The sequence below is a fragment of the Xiphias gladius genome, chromosome 7, assembly GCF_016859285.1.
Source record: "Xiphias gladius isolate SHS-SW01 ecotype Sanya breed wild chromosome 7, ASM1685928v1, whole genome shotgun sequence".
Classification (NCBI taxonomy): domain Eukaryota; kingdom Metazoa; phylum Chordata; class Actinopteri; order Istiophoriformes; family Xiphiidae; genus Xiphias; species Xiphias gladius.
The window spans coordinates 22,004,458-22,031,095 of NC_053406.1; the positions used below are offsets into that span (position 1 = coordinate 22,004,458).

Below are 26,638 nucleotides of genomic sequence, written 5' to 3' on the forward strand. Positions count from 1 at the left end.
CGAGCCCCTCAATCTCACTTTTCCCTGATTTTAATTTGTTCCTTATCCCATCTACTTACACTGTGCAGTGCCCCTTATCCCTTCTTATGCTGTGCGATGGAACTTTACAAGACTTAATAAGTGATGAAAGCTCAACCTATCTAGAGCTCATGTTCTAGGGTGATGCACTATATTTAGCTTGGGCATAAGGGGGAGTTTTCTCATGACTTTATTTCTATCATGTCCACTATGTTGGACTCTAGGTATCCTTTGTTGTTGCTTTCACCGCTGTTAAATAATACATTTTGATGTTGAAATCACTTGTTTGGGAAATCTATTTCTATGTAGCCTCAGGCGCTGCCGTATAGCTCTGCTTTGTGTAGGAGTATTACAAGACCAAGAAGTTTTCTGATTTGTTTTAAGTCAGAGATGTCAACACGAGTTTTAAAAACACCAAACTCATACACAGGATATGCCACAGTGTACTCACTGTAGTTATTGGTGTCTGTGCTATACAGGAGAGTCACACTTGACACAGTGATAAGATAAAAAATGTTACTATTGTCTGTGTAATGTGTAGGTGTAGATGTCTCAATTGGGTGTCTTCGCCTGGCACTGGGTGAGTGATGCCTGGCTCTTGGGAAAGTATGGTCACCTCTCTGGTAGGTGGGAGAGCGGAAACTAGTGCAGAAGATAGAACGGGATTCGGGATCAGATTTATCTTTTTTTTTCTTTTCAATTTTTGCTAATGACATAGTTATGTTGGCTTCATTGGACCACGTCCTCTAGCATATGCTGGGGTAGTTTTAGCCGAGTGTGAAGTGGTTGGGATGAAAGTAATTACAATGTCCGAGGCCATGGTTCGCTGCCAGAAAGCAGCAGATTGCCACCTTTGGGTTTTGAGCAGCTTGCTGCCCCAAGTGAAAGGAGATCAACAATGTCAAGGTTCTGTTTGTGAGTGAGGACCATGAGATTTGCCTATTGCCAGAAAGAACTGATGGCCCAAAGGATATTCCATCACAAGGTAGGAGCTCTGACATCTGGGAGATGTTTGGAGTAGAAAGCTTATCACAGTGTGTGGCCGGACCCAATGATGACCCAAACGACTGTGGAGAAACAGATACAAACACATTGCTCAGTCCTCTATGATTCGGTTAGCTTTCTATACAATATGTTGTTGATTGCAAAGAATTACGCATTTTTAAATGCACTGGTAAGAATCACTGCCTAACAAAACAGTGAACACATTCACCTTTTCATAGTTTTTTTGATTGCAAAGAATTGTGCATATTCACATGTTGGACTATACACCACATTTGTTAACCACCCTCCTCCAATGAGCTTTCTAGTTAAGCTTTCCTTGAATGTAGAATTTTCAAATAGAACTATAAATATAGTGCTGATTGTTATTAGATCTCTGGTAGATTGTTACGGGCTGAAAAAATGGCAGAGTTTGTGGGGAAGACATATCTCGAAATGGATCATCTTCCGGCTGTAGGTAATTTTCAGAGTGGGTCTGGTTCCATTGATCTGTGCTTGATTTGGCACGGCAATTTTTCTCTCTGTCCTTCTTAACTGAGAAATGACCAAACAAAGACACATACAAAGAGGGAAAGAGCCAAGAAGATAATGAAGTGTTCAATTATAGGACACAGAGAGGACATTTAAAACAGAACTCCTCCAGCTACTCACTCTTTTTGTGGAAGTGCCTTCTCTTTATTTTTCCCTCAGGTTTTAATAGAGAGTGCTATCAAATTAAAGCCATGTATCATTTGGTTATACACAGAATCACTGCAGGCACTTACAGACAGATGCCCATTTCTCAACTTCTCCTAGCCTGTGCCATGTAGCCACAAGCCAACACCCAATCTGTCTCAGTCTCTATCACCCTCCTTTTGTGTCTGTCTCTGCCCTGCCTCAGTTTTACTAAATAATGAGCAATGACATGGGCAGCAAAGCTGTTTTGCCAGTCAAGACGTTCCCATTATAGTAGACATCCCCAGTGACGGACAGGTGGAGGCACCTCAGAGGAATAATCTGATCAAGGCTTGTGGTTGAATTGATTTTTGTGTGTGCCTTCATTCTGAAGAATTAATCTCATGTAAGACAAATTACAAATTACTGGTTACCGGGAGGTCAGGAAACGGTATGGTGCGTGCATGCTCTTCTTTCAACACTGATTTCCTTCAGATTGACGCATTTACACCTGGGAAATCCACTGGAGCAAAAGGAGGTTAGGTGGTGCATTTGGAAACGTTGTCGAGAGAGAGACGGCCCTCACTCTTTCACTTTTAATGTTTGTTCTCTCATGTTTGGCCTTTGTGTGTTGTACAAAATGTCTAGTCATTGTAGTTCAAAGTCAACATACTTCACGTACTCTAAACAGAGCAGGTTAAGTAGTTACAACTTGAGAGGAATTGTGGAAACCGATTATAGCTGCTGCGTTTAAAATACTGTTGGATGTTTTAGTGTTTTATCAGCCTTTGTTTATTGAAATGCATTTAGAGAGTAATACTAAAAACACTTTCTTTTTTGCTGTTTAAATGTTTGCACAAGTATACAGGATGCATACTATTGTGTTTGTTGTGACTTTATTATCATCAGTCATAAGCTGAAAAAAGATTCCTGCATTAATCACAAGGACATAAATTGTTTTTCAATTAACTCTTTCTCCTTGCGCCCTTGGGATGTAGGAAGTAAAACAATCCGTGTTTGAGAAACAAGAGCTGTGCAGAGCTGCTGAACGTAATTGGTTGTGAATAACTTGGATGCAGTGGCTGCAGTAATAATGTTCTTATCATCCCTTCCATGTCAGGGTCTGTCCCTGTACTGGGTTTTCCTCTCTCACTCTATTAATCAGTGTCGGGATGCAGTAGCACTTGCCACCCTCCTGCAACCTCAGAGAGCCTCATCATTGATTATGCTGACTGGCTGTGGGAGCGGCAGGATGGTCAGGTGTCTGCTGGCTGGTGTATCTGTCATCATGGCACTGTCCACAGTTCAAATGAGCGTGTCCAGCCAAGGTGGACGTTGGGGTTTATAAAGGCTGAGAGGAGAAGAGAGACATTGGGCAAAGAGACCGGTTTTCCCTTAAAGGCTTTTGCTGTTGTATTTGGCCCAGTTGCCGTCATTTAATACCTCTGCAAATGCAAAACCTTTTTATGATTTACATGCCAGGTTTTACTGCCAAAATGGAGCCTTTGTGGTACAGTGATAGTGCTGTTAATCTTAAGAGGATTTATGTTTGTTTGTTGTAAGTGGTAATGTGTGCCATATCCTGTATTTTCTGATGTGTCTCACTAAATAGCTATGTGTTGTATTGATCTGCCTGTTGCTACAGCCCATTAGTGTCCTTACTCGGTGTACATGCAAACCCTTTTTTGTTAAAAGCAAACGATTTCAGCATATTGAGAAAGGTTCTGACTGTGTCAAAATTAATTATTGTGCCAAGTAAACCAATACAACAACAGCAGCAGCAGCAGCAGCTCTGTGATATGACAGGTAGTCAGTGCTTTCTGTCATATTCTGTCGCTCTTCTGTATTTGCTCGACATACATACGCCTGCTGACAGCGTTCGGGCCCATCAGATGTTGAATGAAATTCGGGACAGGGATGAATTGCAATTTGAGGCTAACTTCGGAGAGCCAAAGTGACCTTAAGGTGGAGGAGGCATTCTGGGTAGTTTTAATGAGATGTTGGCCAGTGTGATGGGCAGGTGTGACTAAGGTGACCTTGGGCTGGCTGCCTGGGCACTACGCTGTGGGCACCTGGGATACACACAGCCTTTGGATGCCGCATTAATGACAAATAAATTTGGGCAGAATGATCCCTCCTGAACCTAAATCATGTGTATAGCATATATTCTGCTAATTGTTAATGTAATAGTTCTTTGTTTCTAAAATGGGACATTGGCTCTGTGTGCCACAATCTCTTTCTAGGCTGTAGGTAAAACCCAAAACTTGAAACTTTTGATACACACATTCAAGGTGAGTCCAGTAAATTAGTACAAAGCTGATGACACAGCGAAGAAAACTGAAGATGACTTTGAAGGTGTCCCTTTTTTTCTTTTTTTTCTGCCTTTTCAAACGCTCAAAGGAGGAGAACACAAGACATCCATGAGAAAAAAAAAATGTCATTATCAATAAAAAAAACATCAAAAAGGAATTTAAGATCCTGAAAATAAACCATGAATAAAATTACCAGTAAAAAGAAAATATAGTTGAGACTAGAAAACAGAAAGATATCTTATTTGAGTCCAGTACCTTCTTTCTAACTATTATTGCTTCTCTCAATCTCTCTCCTACTACAGATGGTCCAAGGCCGACCCAGAAAGAAATTATTTCTCTGCGGGCATTCATGCTTCTCTTCCTCAAGCAACTCATCCTGAAGGTATATTCCACCTGTCTTCATGCCTCACAGCCCCTCACACGACTTGATTTTGAGCTGCACCGAGAAAATATGGAGATTGTCAGCTCTTCATGTGTTATCCTTTAAAATGCTCTCCCAGTGTGCTCCTAAATAAATTGGGCGCTCTTTATTTATTTATCTCTTCTAAAAAGTGTGTTTGGAAGAAAACCAGTTGTGTTGAGACAATTTTAATGAATTCAATAGTTGGAAAAAAGGAAATTAATAAATGACAGTTTTGATAATCATTTAATCGTTTATGTAATTTATCAAGTAAAGATACCAAATATTTGTGGGTTCCAGCTTTTTGAATGAGACAAATTGCTGTTACCTCTGAGTCAGTAAACCCAGATGTAACAGGCTTTCACCGGCAAGGCAGAAATAAGAGGAATTTTAACGCTAGGCAGAAAACAGGTTTGGAATCTACATGTTATCACCTGGCTAAACCAGGTGCTTGGGCAAACAAAAGTAATCTGGTTTACCCTGGGCATACCCAGTCTAAGCACAACAATAAAAATTGAAGCTCTGGATGCCAGAACACTTGTTTCCAAGTACCTGTACCACATTACGGTACCAAAATGAAAAATACTGTCTTGCTCTTTGTCAGAATATTGGCAGATATGCTGTAACTTTATAATTTAGTGACCCTTTTCTAATTATTTGCCTTGTGCATTATTAAATCTTTATTATCTGTTTTCCCGTTTTTGCATTCTTTCAGGACCGAGGTGTGAAGGAGGATGAGCTGCAGAGCATCCTGAACTATTTACTAACAATGCATGAGGTAAATGAGTCTATCTCTGCTCTGAGTGAATTCGCTCTGTGTGTTAGTGTGCCACTTTGCTGCACTAAGCTTCAAGGTCACATTTAATTTACAGAGTAGCCATTCTGCGCGAAGTTTATTTTCCCAGCATTTAAACTAATCACCAAGTTGAGTTAATCTTCCCGATTGCCAGCGCACTTTTCATTGTACAATAGCCAGTCACTGCCCCCTGTTGTAAGGTGTAAGGTGACATAATATATGTCTTTGCTGAATTTGCCGTTCCAGAGTCTGAGCAGAGAACAAAAACTGTATTGTCTTTCTTCACCTGCTCCCTTTTCTGTCTTTATATCTCTTTTTCATTGTCTTTCTCTCCTGGCTTTTCTGCAGGATGAGAATCTGCATGATGTTTTGCAGTTGGTGGTAGCCCTCATGTCTGAGCATCCAGCCTCCATGATCCCTGCTTTTGACCAGAGAAATGGAATACGGTAAGCCCCTCAGGGGAAGACACAATCCCCTTCGCTGTTCAGGCACAAAAAGAGGAGGTGATTTCACAAACTAAACCTAAGCACCTAACACTTGTGCTGCTTCTGTGTGCCTACGTGAAGCATGAATAATTCATATGTTCAGTGAGCAATAAAGTATGCATGGAAAAGTACTAGTATTAACATATTGATTTCACAATATGACATGGATGATCAAACTTACCCCATGTGATCCTATAAAATATAAATGCAAACAGTGTAGCACTACTTGGGAGTTCTAAGGAAAAGACTGCTGCTTTCATTGGGACATTCATTTAATGCTAATGTAAATTCACTCTGAAGGAAAGGGGTTTGTCAGCTAACCAGTGCAGGGCCCTTTCATCAACAGGGCTATATTTTATTCTGTCAAGACCGTGTAGTGTTGCCAGATTTCAATGCTTGTGTCTATTCCAGGGTAATGTACAAGCTCATGGCCTCGACGAGTGAAAGCATTCGAGTACAATCCCTCAAAGTCCTTGGTTACTTCCTCAAGCATTTGGGCCACAAGTAAGTAACCAGTTCCAATAGCTGTGTAGTACATTGTACTTACAAAGTTAGTGTTTTTTATAAAGAGTAGTCTAAAGATTTATTAATTGTCAAATGTTTTAAAAATAGGTTGCTAAAACTTGTCTAATGCTGTCATCTACTGTATATTGTTTTTCCATTTTTAGCCTTTCCATGTCCATGCAATGTCCATTTTAGAAAGACTAGTAAGATCAAGTCAGAGAGAGACCCAACATTCCGTCAGAAACAAAGCACTTGGTGACTTTGGCAAGGAAAGACTCCCTTTTAACAGGTTGAATCCTTGAACCGAACCTGGATCATGGTGGACGGCTGTCGGCCTCGACTGATTGGAGGGGGGGGGGGGGGTGGTCTCATAGTAGAGGAGCTTCATAGCTGAAGGCTCTGACTCCCATTTTTGGAAACTCCAGAAACCACAAGTAAGCCTAGATTCTAGGAGTGCAGTGGTCTAGTGGGGTAATAGGGTACTCTAAGCTCTTTAAGATATGATAGTGCCTGACCATTAAGGACTTTGTAGGTGAGAAGGAGGATTTTAAATTCTATTCTGGATTTTACAGAGAGCCAATGCAGTGAAGCTAACACGGGAGAATTATGATCTTGTTTCGTAGTTCCTGTCAGTACGTGCGCTGCAGCATTTTGGATCAACTGGAGAGTCTTTAGAGACTTGTTGGGGCAGCCTGATAATAAGAAATTACAATAATCCAGCCTAGAAGTAACAAAAGCATGGACTAGTTTTTCTGCATCTTTTTGAGAGAGAATTGTCTCAAAAACTTATGTGGGTAAAAAAAGGGCAGTCCTTGAAGTTTGTTTTATGTGGGCATTGAAGGACATATCCTGATCAAAAATAACTCAGATATTCCTTACGGTGGTGCTGGAGACCAGGGCTTCATTGACACAGAGCCTTGTGGAACTCTGTGTCTAACTTTTGCTTATATGGAAGATTAATTGTTAACATTTACATACATAAATCAATCTGATAAATAGGATTTAAACTACCTTAGTGCGGTTCCTTTAATGACAATTAAATGTTCCGGTCTCTGTAATAGGATGTGATGGTCAGTAGTATGTAATGCAGCACTAAGATCTAACATGACAAGTAGAGACAAGTCCTTTGTCTGATGCAATTAGAAGGTCATTTGTAACTTTCAACAGTGATGTCTCTGTGATGATGAACTGTAAATCCTGACTGAAAATGCTCAAATAAATTATTGTACTATAGAAAGTCGCACAACTGATTGGCGACTGCTTTCTCAAGGATGTTAGAGGGAAAAGGAAAGTTAGATATAGGTCTATAGTTGGCGAAAACACCTGGATCAAATTTGGGCTTTTTAGGATGTTTAATTACAGCTACTTTAAAGGAGCATGGTAAATAGCCTTTTAATAAAGACAGATTGATCATGACTAGTAAAGTACTAACTAAGTGTAAAAATTTAAGCAACTTAGTTGTGATTGGGTCTAAGAGACAAGTTGATGGTTTAAATGAAGGTATTGTTGAAGTTAGTTGGTTAAGGTCAGTGGGAGAAAAACTGTCTAAATATACAGTTAGCTACATAAGTATTTGGACAGTGAAGTAACTTTTGTAATTTTGCCTCTATACACCACCACAATGGATTTGAAATGAAGCCATCAAGATGTGATTGAAGTGTAGACTTTCAGCTTTAATTCAAGGGATTTAACAAAAATTACATATTAAGCATTTAGGAATTACAGCTATTTAATAGATAGCACCTCATTTTCAGAGGCTCAAAAGTAATTAGACAAACCAACATAATTATAAATATAAGGATTATTTTTAATACTTGCAGTCAATGACTGCCTGAAGTCTGGAACCCATGGCCATTGAATAATGTTCCATTTCATTGCTTTGAGAAGTACTTGGGTTGTAGTATGTTTTGGGTCATTATCCATCTGTACTTTGAAGCACCGTTCTATCAGATTAGCAGCATTTGGCTGAATCTGAGCAGATAGTACAGCCCTATACACTTCAGAATTCATCCTGCTACTTCTATCAGCAGTCACATCATCAATCAGTACTAGTGATCCAGTTCCACTGGCAGTCATACATGCCCATGCCATAACAAATCCTCCACCATGTTTGACAGATGATGTGGTAGCTTCGGATCATGAGCTGTTCCTTTCCTTCCTCATACTCTTCTCTTCCCATCATTCTGGTACCGGTTAATCTTGGTTTCGTCTGTCCAAAGAATCTTGTTCAACAACTGGGCGGGATGTTTTATTTGTTTTCTGGCAAAGTCTAATCTAGCTTTTCTGTTCTTGAGTGTTACCAATAGTTTGCACCTCTGTATTTACATTCATGAAGGCGTCTCATGATTGTAGACTATGACAATGACACACCAACCTCCTCAAGAGTGTTATCGAACTGGCTAGATGTTGTGAAGGGTTTTTCTTCATCAAGGAAAGAACTCTGTGATCATCCATTTTTGTTCTCATCCATGGTATTCCAGACCTTTTGGTGTTGCTGAGCTTGCCTGTGCATTCCTTTTTTTTAAGAATGTGCCAAATTGTTGATTTACCCATTCCTAAAGTTTCTGCCATCTGTTTGATGGGTTTGTTTCTTTTACTAAGCTTAGCCTCAATACCTTTGTGGAAAAACAACACATTCGTTCTCAGCCACCTCCATAGTTTATCAACTTCTGTGTCTGGTGCTGAAAATTCTCATGTACGTCACAATGTCCAGGCCTCTATCATAACTATATGCACTTTTTATTGTACTCTTTAAATGGACTCATAGGCAAAGGGTTTCCACCCCTCCTTTTTTATTTATAGTGCACCTTTATAGAGAAACTAATGTTCACTCCTTCTAGGCAAATTCCTAAGGATTTTCCACTCTCTAAGCTTAAAACAACATAAACAACAGTAAACTTTAACCTTAATCATTGCGTGCTTAACTAAACCCTTACACTTTTGGAATCTGAAAAAAACAAACAAATTCAATTTCCACTCAATTAAAAAGGCCATAAGACAAGATCAAAATCGCTTACTGTTGTCTGACTTCTTGAAGCCAAGTGCATGACTTCTCTGAGCTTATGAATACATTGGCACAAGGCTTCCTCAGCCACCTGGGCACTGCTTGATCAGAGATTTTTGCTTTCAAGAAGTCAGCAATCAGGTTAGCAATTTCATTGGGAAACGTCCAAATTATGTGCTGGAAATAGTTTAATTAAAGACTCAGCACTCTGGAAGTAACACACAAAATACTGATGGGTTAAAGAATAAAATACATAAATTGCAATTTATAAGAGACAATACCTAACAGAAGTAAGAAAAAAATTATTTTTATCATTCCAATCAAGAAGATTGGCCCTCTGTTGGTTAAATAAGATCATCCGATGGCAAACTGCTAGACCTTGGAAAGAGTAAAATTCGACATCACCCTCTCCCTAAGAAAAAACATAACATCAGGTCAATAGGACAAAATCACATCTCTGGGAGCCCCCATCCCCCCCAGGAATATGCAGAGAATGTCTGAGCAGCTAGCATGTGGTATTTTTAAAAAAACACAGTTACAGAGGCCCACAGAAGGGTAAAAGCACATACAAAATGAATAAATGATAAACTTTGAGGCTTTATGCTATGCTTTACTTTCACAGGGTGGATTCATTTAGGCTAACGTATTCTTCATGACAGAGTGAGGTTTCAGTAAGACAAAATAAATTCATATGATGTTCTGATATTTGATCGTTTACTTATACAGTTTTAGATGTTAGCGATCTAATATTTAATAGTCCACATTTAATTCTCCTGATTTGTTGTACTTTTGCAGCAGTGGTCTTAATTTTTATTAGGTTTTTATGAATATCTCTTCTTGTTTTTTACTTTTGATTTAATTAATTTAGGTGGTTGGGGTGCAGACACAGGCTCTATCGAGCTTTGGGTGGGTGATTGCTCTAATGGAAGTGCAGAGAAGCGTGTAGGACTGCAACTCTGCCTCCTGGTCTTAACCCAGGGTTGTCATGGATTTGGTCTACTAATAAACTCGGCCATATTTCTAGATTTGAGAGCTGCTCCATCCAACATGGGATGTATGCCATCTCTCCTAATCAGACCAGGTCTTCCCCAGAGAGTCCGCCAGTTATCTGCAAAGCCCACGTCATTTGCTGGACACCACTTCGACAGCCAGCGGTTGAATGATGACATGTGGCTCTACATACAATCACTGGTCAGATTAGGCAGAGGCTCAAAGAAAACCATGGTGTCCAACAATGGCAGAAACTGAAAAATCATAAATCAGGCTCTACGTTCAGAGAGATGACTCAGCTGTTCCTGCCACTTGTTTGAAAATGTGTGCAATTATAAGAATCAAGAACTTTTGACTGGTCGCCAGTTTCGCAAATTAGGGTGCACTTCTTTGTAGAACACCTGAATTTCTGGCAATGTGCCCTAAAACCATTACTTCACTTAAGAGAAGGGTGGAAGAGGTCAAAGTTGCTATCCCGCAGAATGAAATAAATTGTAAACTACCCACTAGCATATCCTTTGTAAGCTGCACATTGGAGAGGAGAGAGAGAGTGCCTACGGGTAGAGAGCCTATGATTCAAAATGCGGGATGCAGGGTTGGATGGAGAAGATATGGGGTTTGTGCTGTGCTCACAGTGGTGGGGCACCAGGTGTTGTTGCATTACTGGTGCCCACTGAATGGGGAGAAAGGGCAAGCATAAGCCCATGCTAGACTGCCCCGGGCACAAGTGAAAGGCCTAAATCCTCAAGGGACATGAGCACTTCATGAAAGCCTGCTTTCACCTTTCACTTTAATAGCTTTGGTACATTTTAAAGCACAATGCTAGTTCACTATGAGCTTTAGTGCAGCTCATAAAGAATTAAACATGTTGCTTCAATGCTTTGCTGAGGTTATTAGCTTTTGATTGAATTTGTCATTTTATATTTATTAGCTCAGTGACATTAGATATTAATAATTCTGTCTGGGCTGATAGACCCATAGTCGGTATGATTTGACTTATATATGTTTCGTACAAATTAATATCTTTTTGGGGTGATGTGGTTGAGGAAAACTAGAAAAAGCATGAGAGAGCAAAGGCAAGACATATTTTATGGCCCAGACTTCTGACTTTCCTGATAATTGCCATCACTCCACCCATAAACATAAAGATAAAAAAAAACATAATGACTATGACATGTCAGTTTGATCATTTTTGAACCAAATGCACTTCCTTCTGTATGATTACCTTATGTCTCCAACTGAAAAGCATACAGCCAATTTTCATATTTTAAACAATGTACCTTATTTTAACGTTGACTTAAGTGATGATCTACACTACATTCAGGGAAAAAGAAAAGGGACTTTGTTTGGACTCGCACTGAAAGCATTTACAACAAGGGTCAACTTCCAACTGTATGTTGTTAGTTGAGCAGACTTGTACAAGCCTCCTATCAGCCTCTGCAAAATACAGAAAAAACTGTCGACTTATTAGGAAAGTCCCAACTTGTCTTGAGGCAGTGGCAGCAGAGCAGAGCAGCTTTGACTTAGCACTTTGACAGCAGTCCTTTTGCTGTTTGCAGAAATAGTGTGTCACTGTTGAACCTATTCACCTGTTGGTATGCCTTTGTTGTCTCTTGGAGACATTCCTAGTGACAGGCTAACTATGTTATGCTACACACCTCCAACGCAATTCCCCAAATTTATGACAGCAGGCAGTTCCTGACACTTGTCTCCGGAGCCTGGCTCCCTGTGGGTGAGAATAGGGAAGCAAACTGACGGCACTCACTGATCCTTTCAGTGGCTTAGGGAGCTCTAAACAAGCCACTTTACCATTATGTCTCTATGTGTGTTCGTGTGTTTATCTACAGGAGGAAGGTAGAGATCATGCATACACACAGCCTCTTTACTCTCCTGGGAGAGAGGCTCATGCTGCACACCAACACTGTGACGGTGACGACCTACAACACTCTGTATGAGGTAACAACACATTTTCCTCTCAAATGTTTCAACATTACTGCACAGTTGGTCTCTGTGCACAGAATGTGTGACTGATGTCTTCTCACTCCTTCCTGCACCAGATTCTGACAGAGCAGGTGTGCACACAGGTCGTTCACAAACCTCATCCTGAGCCCGACTCCACTGTCAAGATTCAGAACCCAAGTAAGCCTGTTGTGTATCACACTGAGTTTTATTCTTTCTAAAGTGTTTTGTTTTCTGGGAAAATTTACAGTTTTGTTTGCGTGCATGTGATATCAGTGATTCTTAAGGTTGTAGCAGCCCTATTGAAGAACTCCTCTGCAAGCACAGAGCTGATGGAGGTTCGGCGGCTCTTCCTTGCAGACATGATCAAATTGTTCAGCAACAGTCGAGAGAACAGACGGTGAGCAGAACTTTAACCGCCTTTTACTCACCCACTCCATCAATTATCTTGCTGATTAATGTAACAAAGAAAATAGAAAAAGGTACACTGTTCCCCCTGCTTGTACCACCTGCAGATGTTTCTGTGACAGTTTGTGACAGTTGCTCATTCCTGCTTTCTCTCTTTTTTTGATGCTCAAACCCATGCTCTCCTTCTGACACACACACACACACACACACACACACACACACACACACACACACACACACACGCGAGCACACGCACACACTTAAAGACATATTGCTATTAAATTATAGGTCTTAGGAAACCACTGACCTAAATCAACAACATAATTAGCATAAAATTAATTGGCAGAAAGTGTTTTGTCAAGTCAAACTCTTGAATTGGAGAAAAAAAATAATTAATTCATTGGTTTCTACTTGCTGCCCCTTTTCTGTCTTTGCTGTCATTTTGTTTTATGAGATACTGCTGTCAAATAAACACCCAGATAAATATATCAATGGCCAAATTATCAAAACAATCTGTTGTAATGTGAATAACAAATACCAAATAGCAAGGGTATGCACTTTTGACACAAAGAAATGTGGTGAAGAGAGGCAGAAAGAATAATTGGCTTGCCTAAATAATTTTTAATTTTGATGGAAAAACTCAAAGTAGAAGTCTGTAAAAATACTCCTATTACCCCCAAAATCAATTATAAATGTTAAACTTTCAAAAGATAAGAAGATCCGAGTTTTTTTAAATTACTCAAACTTATTACTTTTCCTACATACTGCAGATTTTATTTGTTGATTGTGAAATGATGCGTATTGCAGGTGTCTGCTTCAGTGCTCTGTATGGCAGGACTGGATGTTTTCTCTTGGCTACATCAATCCTAAAAACTCTGAGGAGCAGAAGATCACTGAGATGGTGTACAACATCTTTCGTATTCTGCTCTACCATGCCATCAAGTATGAGTGGGGAGGATGGCGTGTGTGGGTGGACACACTCTCTATAGCCCACTCTAAGGTGAGTACTGTACTGTACAACAAAGAAGAAACACTGACCTCTGTTGTCAAGGGAGACGTTTTTATTCTGTCCTATCTTAAATGTTAAGCTTCTTCTACATGGATCTTCCCAGTTGTTGGCATCACAGATATGTGGCTAACATCATCTATAACATTACCCTTTTTACAGGTGACATATGAGGCACATAAAGAGTACTTGGCTAAGATGTACGAAGAGTACCAGCGCCAGGAGGAGGAGAATATTAAGAAAGGGAAGAAGGGGTTGGTCAGTACCATCTCTGGTCTATCTGCTCAGGCCTCTGGCATCAAGGGTACAATTGAGATCAGAGAGATGGACGATAACTCTCAGACACCTGAAAGTGAGACAGACTATGAGAGTACCGACTCGCGTAACCTGCTGGCTGAAGGGAAGGGGTCTGAAGAGGGTCTGAGTGGAACAGAGACTACGGTAGATGGGGTCAAGGTTGAAGTTCACGACCTTCTGGTGGACATCAAGGCTGAAAAGGTGGAGGCTACTGAGGTTAAACTGGATGATATGGACGTGTCCTCTGAAACTCTGGGAGTATCTGAGAATGGAACACTTGTAGAGGTGGATACTCTATTGGATAATGTCTATTGTGCTGCTGTGGAAAAGCTCAACAGTAACGCTAACAGTGTGTTGTTGCCAAAGGACAGCATGGATGACCAAAATGCACCCCCTCTCATTACACTAGATGATGACAAGGACAGTATCCATAACAGTTTCCTTTTTGGCAAGGTTAGAGGCAGCATGGAGGACAAGCTACTGCCTGATCTCAGTCCAGCTGAGCCTCTGGTCCTGCCCAGCCCAAAGCCTCCAGTGCACACCAGCGCCAGCGATGAACCTGGCCTTCTGGGCATAACAGGCAGCTCTGAGCTTGGCTCCTTACCTAGTATCCTTGAGAAGGATGAGTTTGAACTACGGGCAGTCTTGGAGGGCATCAGCTCTGTGCTTGGTACTGAGGCTGAGGCCTCCTGCAAAAGCCCAAAGGTCACTGAGGGCACAGCTGCAGGAGCATCTGACGGGGATCCCATGGCTGGTAAGACCAGAAGTGCAACAGATGCAACAAGCAACACTTCTGACACGGAGAGATCAGATGACGGCAAGGACAAGGAGATAAAGAAGATTCAGACAACAGCCACCACACAGGTTTGTCTGAGGCAAAATCATCATGTAGTTCATTCATGTAAATTGAGTTATCCAGTAATATCCAACTCAAGACAGTCCCCTTATTTTTAGACTCATGGAAGAAATAGTAGCGATTCAGTGACTTTGTCGCAGCCAGAATAACCTGAAAGTTAGCTACATAAGAATCTGGACAGTGACACAATTTTTGTAATTTTGCCTCTGTACACCACCAAAATGGATTTGAAACAAAGCCATCAAGATGTGATTGAAGTGTAGACTTTCAGCTTTAATTCAAGGGGTTTTGCAAAAATGTCCCATTAACTGTTTCTGAGCCATATTTATACATAGTACCTAATTTTCAGAGGCTCAGAAGTAATTGGACAATTGACTGACAATCAGTTCAGTGGCCAGGTGTGGTCTGTTCAGTTGTTTTTTCAAGACAGATTAAGCAGATAAAAAGGTCTGGAGTTGATTCCAAGTGTTGAATTTGCATTTTGTAGCTGTTCGTGGGAACTGTCAAAATGCGGTCCAAAGAGGTGTCAATGCAAATGAAGGAGGCCATCATTAGGCTGAAAAAACAAAACGAATACATCAGACAGATGGAAGAAACTTTAGGAGTGGGGAAATCAACAATTTGGCACATTCCTAATAAAAAGGAATGCACTGGTGAGCTCAGCAACACCAAAAGGTCTGGAAGAGCACGGAAAACAACTAAAGTGGATGGTCACAGGACTCTGTCCTTGGTGAAGAAAAACCCATTCACAACATCTAGCCAGTTCGATAACACTCCTGAGGAGGTTTTTGTGTCATTGTCATAGTCTACAATTCAGTGACGCCTTCATGAATGTAAATATAGAGGGTATATCACAAGGTGCAAACCACTGGTAACACTCAAGAACAGAGAGGCCAAATTAGACTTTTCCAGAAAACATCTAAAACGGCCCGACCAGTTGTTGAACAAGATTCTTTGGACAGATAAAAAGAAGATCTTCTTTTACCAGAATGATAGGAAGAGAAGAGTGTGTTGAAGGAAAGGAACAGCTCATGATCCGAAGCTACCACATCATCTGTCAAACATGGTGGAGGCAGTGTTATGGCATGGGCACGTATGACTGCCAGTGGAACTGGGTCGCTGGTGCTTATTGATGATGTGACTGTTGACAGAAGTAGCAGGATGAATTCTGAAGTTTAAAGGGCTGTACTATCTGCTCAGATTCAGCCAAATGCTGCTAATCTGATAGAATGATGCTTCACAGTACAGATGGATAATGACCCAAAACATACTACAACCCAAACGTTTCTCAAAGCAATTTAATGGAACATTATTCAATGGCCAGGTCAGTCACCTGTCCTCAACCCAACTGAACAGGCTTTTCACCTACTGAAGACAAAACTGAGGGCATAAAGACCCACAGACAAGCATGAACTGAAGGCAGCTTCAGTAAAGGCCTGGCAAAGCATCTCCAGGGAGGAAACTCAGCATTTGGCGATGTCCATGGGTTCCAGACTTCAGGCAGTCATTGACTGCAAAGGATTTTCTTCCAATTATTAAAAATGATCCTTATATTTATAATTATGTTGGTTTGTCTAATTACTTTTGAGCCTTTGAAAATGAGGTGCTATCTATAAAAATGTTTGTAATTCCTAAATGGTTAATCCAGTATTTTTGTTAAATTTGTTAAATCCCTTGAATTAAAGCTGAAAGTCTACACTTCAATCACATCTTGATGGCTTCGTTTCAAATCCATTGTGGTGGTGTATAGAGGCAAAATTATGAAAATTATGCACTGTCCAAATACTTACGGACCTAACTGTGTAACACTAGTGGAGAATGAATGCTGAAACATAGCAGTGCCAGGGTCAAAGAGTGGACAGTGAGACCATTTGCCATTGTCAAAATGGGTTGGCCTTTAGTGAAGAGTCCTATTTTATTAAACCCATAGGGATCATTCTCTCTCCCAACTCTGCTTGTAATGGGGACAGGATGACCCGGTGCACATCAAGCAACATCCCACTGAGACTCGGGAAACTGGGTTGCTGGAATAGTTGGCTGAGCCAACAGGAGGGCAGAAATAGACAAAGCATTATTCCGCAACAATCGCCTGGGATTTGTTCATTGCTCCCCTTCTTTGGTATGAGCTGTGCTCTTTTCTCAGAGGTCAAGTTCTTTAGCCTAGACTGGCCACTGCTGGAAGGCCAGTGGGAGGCAGGATTTATTTTTAAACCCTTCTCTCCTGTTGTGTAATTGCTCAAGTTCAATTCATTGCTGCTGCTTTTTAAACAGGCTTTTTTTTTTTTTTTTTTTTTTTTTGCAGCACCTTGCTGACTCATTCATCTTATGTTTAGAGGTTGCATTGAGCTTGTTTTATTTTCTCTTTACCTGCAGGCAGGAAGAGGTTAACACTTAAATCTGGTAATTCATCTTTCACAGTGAATAGTATGATAGTAGCATTATATATCATTAAGGGTGCACTATCGATCTTGACAGAGGAATAACATTAGCAACTAGTCTGTATACAATGTCTCATGATGGACAGTGAATTGTATATGTGATGCCCAATTCATTCATTTTAGTGATTGGTTGGTCTCCCATCAGAGTCAACATGGCCGCGCTGCAACTCAATTGGAGAGGGACATACGTGTGGAAATGGGCTTCAGGGGGACGCCCATGACAGAGGAACAGCGACGTCAGTTCAGCCCCGGCCCACGCACCACCATGTTCCGCATCCCAGAGTTCAAATGGTCAGCCATGCACCAGAGACTGCTCACTGACCTGCTGTTTGCACTGGAGAGTGACGTCCATGTCTGGAGGAGGTGCGTGAAGTGGTTTATGTGCGTTTGAGAGAGACAGAGAGGGAGGGTGAGCATGGTATTTGTAGTGATACTCCGATCAGCCTTCTGAATCAGAACATGTCAGAGCAATTTATTTCTGTTTAAGACAAATACTGAATCTGGATGTTTATATACATCCTATAAATGCTTTGTGTTATCTCCACAGTAAATTGCAATATGATTTATATAATTAGAAAAATGCTTGTACCTATATTAATCCTTTTTTTTCCCCACCTTTCCTTGTAGCCACTCCACCAAATCTGTCATGGACTTTGTTAATAGTAATGAGAACATCATTTTTGTCCACAACACCATCCACCTCATTTCACAAATGGTAGACAACATCATTATCGCGTGTGGAGGGATTTTGCCCCTTCTCTCAGCGGCCACCTCTCCTTCTGTAAGTGCAACTTACTGTCTTCACTGAAGGGGTATAATGCCATCTAGTGGTACTTTATTATAAGTGCTTGGTCTACAATTGCCTGTAGTTCACAACAATACACTATGTACCTGTGGGAAATGAGTTTGTTTTTGATTGGGGCTACCTTTTTTTGCTCAGCTTCACTCTGCTACAGTTAATGCTGAAGACATTACTTTGGTACAGTTTTTTATGTTTGTAATTAGCTTCCCTGTGTGTCGTTCCTGTTTACTTTAATCAATCTACTGTAATTATCAGATTTTATTTGCAGTCTTGAATTGACTTTGATTGAAATCATCTTCTTTTGTTTATTTTGTCTGTGCATGTCTAGAGTGCCAAGGTAGGTATTTATGCCATTTCAATTTCTCTCTTTTTCAAATTGTATTCACAATCCATTTTTGCTTTATGCTCAATAAATAGATCTGATAATGCGCTCTACCTCTGAACAGCTGCAGATGGCATCCTTCTTTAATATTTTTCTTAGAAAAACCTCTCAGGGTATCACCACAAAGAAGAGGACAGCTAACAAAAAAGTCCTCCACTCTGGATTTACCCCCAAAATGTATTTGACAGAATATAACCTTGGATGGAGTTAGACAGTCAGCTGAACTCAGATCAAACTCTGCACCAATTTCTAATATTATCTCTGCTTCCTCTGAGATTAGACCCTACTCATCTTTGCGTAATAGTAATGGCTCGTGCTCCTGACCTGCCACTGAGCGTTTCTGTCCTAAATTCAGCAGCACCCACCACTGTGTTTACATGTGTGATTTGCCCCTCTTTCCATATTTTATTGCATGTCTCTGTTTAAAAAAGTTTACCTTCAGTCACAACTGCAGGTTAGAATGTGGAAGAGAAGGCATTGTACATGTGCGCTTTTGTTTTATACAACTGGTGTCTTCCTTGTTGCTTGTGCAAGACGGAGTTGGACAACATCGAGGCAACACAGGGCATGTCCTCAGAGACCGCCATCACTTTCCTGTCCCGTCTCATGGTTATGGTGGACGTGTTGGTGTTCTCAAGCTCCCTCAACTTCAGTGAGATTGAGGCTGAGAAGAACATGTCCTCTGGTGGCCTGATGCGTCAGTGCCTCAGACTCGGTAAGGTCATGACTGTATATTTGCTCCTGAAGATGTGAATGTCAGTCAGTGCAGTGGGGGGATTCAACCAATTACGGTATCTTTATGTGGGGTTTTGGGAGGTAAAATGCATCTTTTGCCAGTTACACTGGGAAATTGATGAGCTAGAAAATGCCATGACAGTATTCCCTTCACGCTCTCTTTATAATTCCTCTAATCCCTGAATCAGCAAAGCTAATTAAGTCCTAAAGAGCTAATTGTATACTAAATTGGAGTAGGTGCAGAGTTTTGCTGCAGTTTTCAGCAGTAAAAAAATGACAAGATCATCATTTTGAAATTCATAACATGCAGAGAGAAAAATTTGCAGTGCAATCAGGTAATCTTTGCAAATGGTACCCTTTTGTGTCTGCCATTGCTTAGTCCCATAGGACTCCTTGAGGTCCTCTCTACACTTGTGAGTTTCACTATGTGTATACATAAGAGATTTGGTGAATTACATTTGAATACAAAGTAGATAACTGCTTATTTCGTAATAACTAAAATGAGAATTTTAATGAATTAACCGTAGAATTCAAAATTCAGTTGTTTTAGTCAAATAATTTGAATTATAAAGCATTCATAGAAACTTGTGTGTGTATTTCTGTGTCTTTTTGTTTGTGTACATGAGCATATCTGTGTCTGTATCTTTTTGAGTCTCTGTGTGCGAGGCCTGCGTTTGCTGGATTGTTGAGTCCAAGTTGTGCTAAGGGGAAGGGAAATAGCGTTCAGACTTCAGTGTCCTTGTTGCAAAAGTACAGTTTCTCATCACTGGCTTCAGTGTGAAATCAGACTCTCTGTCGCAGAACAAATAGTCATCATAGATAACAGATTAGTTTTAAAGAGGATATGCACGTTATCAACAGTGAATTTCAGTTTAACTCTGAAATGAGAGCCTATCTGTATGCTCTGTGTGCGTTTGTGTGGGGGTGGGGGTGTATGTCTGTGTGTGGTGCAGTGTGTTGTGTGGCTGTTAGGAACTGTCTGGAGTGCAGGCAGAGACACAGAGACAGAGGAAAGAAGTCTTCCATTCCCAACAACAACAAGACTCAGGAAATCCTGCTAAATGCTGTGACTTCTAGCAAGGTAGGATGCTTCTATTTAAAAATTGCCTCTATACAGTGCATTTTACAGTAAGAACACTTTCCCCCGTGCTTATGTGATCTGACTAGTGATGCTAAATCTTTTTTCCAGTTGTAAATGTGATATTTATACCTATAATACCAAATCTGTCTTTGTGCTCTAACCTTTTTCAATTCCATATTTGTCCATTTCCTAATCTCTAAAGTTATGTTAAAAGAATAATAATAATAATAGTAATAGCAAAACTGAGCTTGACTCAACAGAGTAGCACATCATGTTGTGTTATCTTTCTGCTTTAGACAGCCATAGAGATTGTCCCTAGTAACCTGTCTCCCATCAAGGACCCTGATCGCCTCCTGCAGGATGTGGACATTAATCGTTTGCGGGCTGTGGTGTTTCGTGATGTGGTGAGTGCAGGTCTATGTGTGTGTCTGTGTATGTTGCGGGACATTCAGGTGTTTGTCACAAAGACTTGGCTGCAGGTAGAGAAGATGAAAATAGGATTTTTGGCAGACAAACAGGTGTGCAATGCAACACCCTTCAATCAACAGATGAAACGACAAAGGTGCCCTTGTCGACTGAGCTGCTGTCTGTTGAACACAAGCCTACAAAATTTGAATGGATATATTTCAAAGCAATTAACATATATATGTTAGTGAAAAATGGCATTACTTTTGATGTTTTCATGCTCTATGCAAGGTACATTTTTCTTGTGAGAGAGCCAGTTCAGGCAGCGGCAGTGGATTATGTGCAATGAGATCCTCTGAATAGACGGTGGCATAACTCAATTGTGATTCTTCTCCGCAGGATGACAGTAAGCAAGCCCAGTTTCTGGCTTTAGCTGTGGTGTACTTCATCTCTGTCCTCATGGTCTCCAAGTACCGCGACATCCTGGAGCCCCAACGTGAGACTGCCAGGATAAGCAGCCAGTCAGGCCGCAGCATGCGTCAGGAGATCAACTCACCAACCAGCACAGGTGATTGCAGCTGTGCCCTACCTTTTCTTACATCCATCCTTCCTGCTCAGTAATCTTATCTTGTGTTGATATAAGTGAATGTTAAGTGTCCTTGGTCCTTTCTGATACAATGCTGCCGGCTTGAGCTGAGAGCTCATTCAGTAAAATAGCAGGGATACCCAGACTGCACTCCGCTTGCTCACCTTTGATTTATTCATGAGCTCGCTAATTGCACTGCACAGAATTAAATGTGGAAATAAACAGAGACTGGGGCTGGAGATGGTAGCTATGAACTTGAATAGGCATCATCGTTCTCTCTGAAATGAAAGGTATATGCCTCAAGTCATAAATCATACATTAGGTCACATGAAAGGAAATCAGTGGCTGTCTACAAAGGTTTAACACAGTGTCTGCTGCACTGTTAAATTGTTTTTATGAGATGCTCGAACAAGCCTACTTTATCAGCTTCCATTCGGGGGAAAAAAAGGTGAAGTGAATAAAAGGAGCAGGAGAACGAGGGGAGAGGCCAAAGGAAATATGAAAGTGTAATTTGAAGAGGGAGGAGCACACAGAAAATGAAGAAAGAGGAATGAGAAGTTAAGAGATGGGAAAGCAGAGACATGCTGGCTAACTACTGTGGGTTTTTGGGGCAGTGGAGTCAGGCTTGCTATTTTCAGCCCCATCTGTCAGTGCCCATTAGGCAAGCAATCCACCAGAGGAGAATGGGATCATAGAGGTTGCTGGGATGAGAGAGGCACACTGCCGCCTTCATAAATTTCACCAGAAAATGGGGGAATTTTCCAGATGGCATGTGGCAGACGATTGTCTGACGGACCAGGAAACCAGACGACTTGCTGGCTAAATCAGGCCCTGCCGACCTTGTTAGTGGCATGTGATGAATATTAATATGGCCAGCCTTGCATCTAGGTAACCACTGTATCAGGATGATCCAAAATCAAACTACAACGACACCTGTGCAGGCTGATGGCAGAATCGACAAACATTTTATTGGGTCAAGTTGATCTCTATTATAGACAATAGATTTCGATGTATGAAGAGACAGGATGTTCACGACCTCAATAAAGTTTTTGGTTCAGACTCAGCATCTTATGTACAGTATATAGGGAAGTATAGTGAACAGTATATTATGTACTAGAATAATGGAGCAGCTATCTGACTCCTCAGGCTCTAGGCAGGAGGAAGCTGGAACGATGGGATGATTCATGTTTTATTAGCATAGAAAAAGAATAACAGAGAGATAATCTCACCAGAGGATCAGAGCTTCTGGAGAGAGATCTGAGAAGCTGTGCTGGCACATGGCTCTTTCCACACAGGCTAAATTTACTCTTGGGCTAGGCATATTTAGCTAGCACTGCAATGCAGTTTTAGTTACTGGAATTGGTATCAAATTAATCAATTTTAAATCTCCATTTCTCTCTTCTTTTGACAAATATTATTATGTTAATTTAGTAGTAATTATGATAAATATATGTGATATGTTGATTAATATAGTAGGGGGAGCAACAGAAATTCTATTATTTGCAACAGCCAGTAAAAGCACCAAACATTAGATGTTTCTAACTTGTCAAATGTGAGGATTTGTCTCACATCATTCACATCATTCACATCAGTGTTAATTCGATTTAATTGTGGGCTTTCGATAAATCAAAAATTGTAGTTTGAAAATATCTTCTTTATTCTTAACATTTTATTGTTCTTTTTAATTAAATGATTAATCAATCACAAATGATAATGAAAATGGAAAAACTCAATGAAAGATGAAGATGATAAAGATTTAATCAAATTGGACACAATTTTACAAAATGATTATTTTATCATTCTTTTAGTGTTGTACATATATTTTTATGTGGCTAACAGTTTTCTGTGTGTGAATGTGTGTGTTCTACAGAAACACCTCTAGCACCTGACAGCAGTAAGGACCATCCTGGGCCACCAGAAGACCTCTACATGGAGAACTCTCTTCCTCACACAGATTCTGGCATCGGAGAGGAGCAGGTAGCCAGTGTCCTTAATGGGTCTGACCTAGACCACACTGCTGGAGGGCTGGACGCCATGAGTGAGCAGATATCTACATTGTCCTCAGAGGTGAAGAAGTCCCGGGAGAGTCTGTCTGAGTCGCCCAGCGTAAAGGTGCTGAAACAGCCCTCTTCCATCACCGGCATGAGTCAGCCCAACAAGGGCATCAGTGTCAAGGAGATTCTGAAGAGCCTGGTGGCGGCTCCAGTCGAGGGAATGGAGGCCGGGCTGGAGCCTGTGTCCTACCCAGACCCCGCTGCCAAAGCCCAGGCCCAGGCCATGCTGCCCATGCAGTTTCATTCCTTTGACAGGTGTGGAAGTATCAATTTTTTAAAGAGCCGTACCAGACGTTTTACATGTTTTAGTCCCGTTTACTACAAATCATGTACACCTTACACACACAGTTAACCATTTTGTAACCCTTGCTGTTTTTGGATTTTTACAAGCATTCCAAGAATACATTGGTTTCTAGTTATTTCTTTTCAATATCGTATTCAATTAACATATTTCCTTGTCAAATCCACCACAGTGAACATTTAGCCTGCATTATTATTTTTTATCAAAGTCACATTATCGTTGCTGGGTAAAGCATGGCATTTAAAAACAATGATAATGCAACTTTGACAAAAATGAATGCAGTCTTGATGTTGACTGTGATGGGCTGCAGAGCTCATAAGTCTGCTAATAGATTTTCATTTGTTACAGAAAGAAGCTAAAACTTGCCCAAACACCGTTATGGTCCTTTAACTGAACTCAAGTTTTGTATTGTTCTTAATATGTAATGTGAACTTTGTTAAAGCCAAAAACAAACCAGGACGATATAAAACAAGATTAACAATACATCATGTCATATATTTGACTGTATCATTCTCAGGGGTTGACATTTCTCTGAGGATACATACCAAATATTTCATACCATAAAAGATGTGTGTGTGTGTGTGTGTCTGTGTCTGTGTTTGTGTCTGTGTCTGTGTCTGTGCTATCACTCAACCACAAAATGCTAATGTTAATCCTATGGGTTTATTTTATTTATCGAGTCTACCACTAATGGTTTACCACTAATGGTTTCTAAGTAGCACGCGACACATTACTCATTTCAGGCCACTTGTATTGTACTCTTCCCCAATGGCAAGGAATTCCTGTGTTTGAAAAGGTCTGTGAAGCACCGTGACACTGCTGTGGTTTATTTACATTCCTGGATTTGATAAAACCATGCAGTCATTTGTCTGGATATGGGAGTTTACAAACCTTCTCCTGCAGGGACTTCAAGCTCCAGCTCCTCGCTGATCCCTGTACTCTATAGTTGATAAAGTTTTGAAAATCGTAATTTTTCTAACAGTAATTGGGGTCGGTGGAGCACAGGCAACAACTCCTCCTGTCCTCTGGACACTACCGATTTGGTCGAGTTTTCATGATGTGTCTGTGTAGTCACTGCCAGGCCCCAGAGAGAAGGCAGGGGACACACTGAGTCAGGAGGAACAATGGGGCCGCCTTTTTATTCTATGCATTGATGCTGCTGCGCTGGGCCGAGGTGAGCCTGATGAATAGGGGAGAAGATGGAGGTTTTTGTGGAGAGAGGACAGCTGAGAGGGTGGGGGTCTCCAGGGCGTTGATGACAGATTAAACAGAAGTGGCCTCACGCCATACCAAGACCAGCCCTGTCACCCTCACCGCTCACACCCGTAATGGGAACTGGCAGCCTGAAATGAGTCGCCACGGCAAAGTGTATTATTTTTGAAATGCTTTCACACAAACCCTCCCAACCACATATACAACTTTGTCTCATGCTTTTCATGTCACTCCCCTTCCAGCCTCTATTTGCTGTGTCTAATTGTTTGCCACCTGCCAGCGAAATGAGCTGCCAGCCATGGACAGGCATTTCATTTGTCCGTCAGGGCAGAAATAGATTGGGAGTGACAACATCAAAAAATAAAAAGGAGGGAAAAAATGGCTTAAGTTGGATTGCACAGGGGCAGTCGTAGCAGAGGCCCTTCTACCGGAGACCTTCATAGAGGAGGGGTTTAAATTGCTCAACATCCAGATTTCCGTTAGACCAAATGGGAATAAAGTACAGAAATGCTTCAGTAATCCGTAACTTCCTCCCTTTTCCCCCTTGCCTTCCCAAAAATTATCCAAATTAGCTCTGTGAAAAATTTTTTGTCCTTACATATTTGATTTCTCCCATGATCGAGAGCAATGATAATTGGTTTTAATTGAATTTGTGAGTGGAATTTAAGCACATTTCCTCTGTATCTGTCCTTATATTCCTGAGTAAAGCACTGTTAGATTAGATTCCGTCTGTTGGATTTATAAAGGAAACATATCTTTGGTTATACTTTACACTGCAGTTATCTCCCACAGCTACAGACCACATTAATATTCATTCCAAGATTAATCCTTGCTTTATTCTCCGCAACTCAATTAAGACAATCCTATTAATAAAATATGTGCTAGATAATCTATACATGATTCATGAGCACTCGGTTTATGAATTATTCATTAAAAGAGGTTCATGTTTTATCAACATCCTGTAGATCCAGTGTAACATCCCAGCTATGCCAAAGAACGGGCAGGCTTCCACTGGAAGATGCGAGCAAGGGATACATTAGCAAAGCAAGATTAAATCCATACCCAGTTCTTAAAATCAGAACACACTACTGATGTTCTGATATCTGTCAATGAGATTTCAAAGAGGAGAGCAGTACAGAGATCTACTAAATAAATGATACTTGTCATCAGTGCTCTTCAGAGCACAGCGGTATCTTTGAAGATATTAATATTTCAGTGAGCTTTCAAGTTTTCCCTCTTACTCTCATACTCCTGTGTGTGATTGAGTTGATTTTGATCTGCTAAATTTCAAAAAAGTGTATTTTAATACTATTTTTGGTATTGAATGCCTGTTAGGTGGTTGTTAGCGAGGCAACCGTGTCTCTCTGTCTCTTAATGTGTAATATAATCTACTTTTAGTCTATTTTATCCATAGAGAGAAACTACAGAGATGTATCTGTGACATGGGACATCATAGCTTTCACAATTTTGAGAAATCAGTTGTACAGTAGAAAAAAGATGCAAGATAAATGACCCAAAAGCCTGAAATGCATCTAGGCCAAGTTAGGTTTGTTTCCCATGGTTGTTAGCATGTGTTACTTCATCTATGAGATGGACTGTGGGTATATAATAGCAACAGAAAACAGTAAAAGTCTGCTGTTTTGTTGAGGGAGGATTTCTGGGGGATTTGCTTCAGATGACAGCAGGCTTAGCTCGTGACAGAGCAAAGGCCTGGCCTGTGTCACACAGAGTAACTGCAGGGGATTGGACGAGACATTATCTGGCACCCTTACAAACCCGAAGGCCAACTGCAGACCTGATAAGGACAAGCTTTCCTTCTCTTTCCTGTCAGAGAGCTATTGCAGGGCCAAGTTCACTGCACCATCTTTAACCCTTGACCAATCAGATTGAATGGGAACAGAGGTCTGGTGGGTTAGTGGTGTGCTTGTGCTTTCCTGCGCCGTTACATGAG

The 26,638-nt window shown here is 40.8% G+C and overlaps 1 protein-coding gene across 3 annotated transcripts in view; it reads left to right on the forward strand.

Annotated features, from left to right (window-relative positions):
• The window catches only part of nbeab (neurobeachin b), a 196,115-nt gene that overhangs the window by 67,303 nt on the left and 102,174 nt on the right, over window positions 1–26,638 (forward strand). For 2 of the 3 annotated variants that reach the window (XM_040130604.1, XM_040130605.1), the window contains exons 14-30: window positions 4,289–4,368; window positions 5,102–5,164; window positions 5,531–5,628; window positions 6,079–6,171; window positions 12,013–12,121; window positions 12,223–12,304; window positions 12,401–12,524; window positions 13,340–13,532; window positions 13,701–14,699; window positions 17,275–17,492; window positions 17,757–17,910; window positions 18,260–18,268; window positions 18,848–19,028; window positions 20,002–20,129; window positions 20,426–20,533; window positions 20,934–21,102; window positions 22,991–23,429. In XM_040130604.1, the coding sequence (XP_039986538.1) occupies window positions 4,289–4,368; window positions 5,102–5,164; window positions 5,531–5,628; window positions 6,079–6,171; window positions 12,013–12,121; window positions 12,223–12,304; window positions 12,401–12,524; window positions 13,340–13,532; window positions 13,701–14,699; window positions 17,275–17,492; window positions 17,757–17,910; window positions 18,260–18,268; window positions 18,848–19,028; window positions 20,002–20,129; window positions 20,426–20,533; window positions 20,934–21,102; window positions 22,991–23,429 (3,247 nt within the window). The remainder of the gene's footprint in view (window positions 1–4,288; window positions 4,369–5,101; window positions 5,165–5,530; window positions 5,629–6,078; window positions 6,172–12,012; window positions 12,122–12,222; window positions 12,305–12,400; window positions 12,525–13,339; window positions 13,533–13,700; window positions 14,700–17,274; window positions 17,493–17,756; window positions 17,911–18,259; window positions 18,269–18,847; window positions 19,029–20,001; window positions 20,130–20,425; window positions 20,534–20,933; window positions 21,103–22,990; window positions 23,430–26,638) is intronic. The other variant, XM_040130608.1, reaches the window with a different exon arrangement.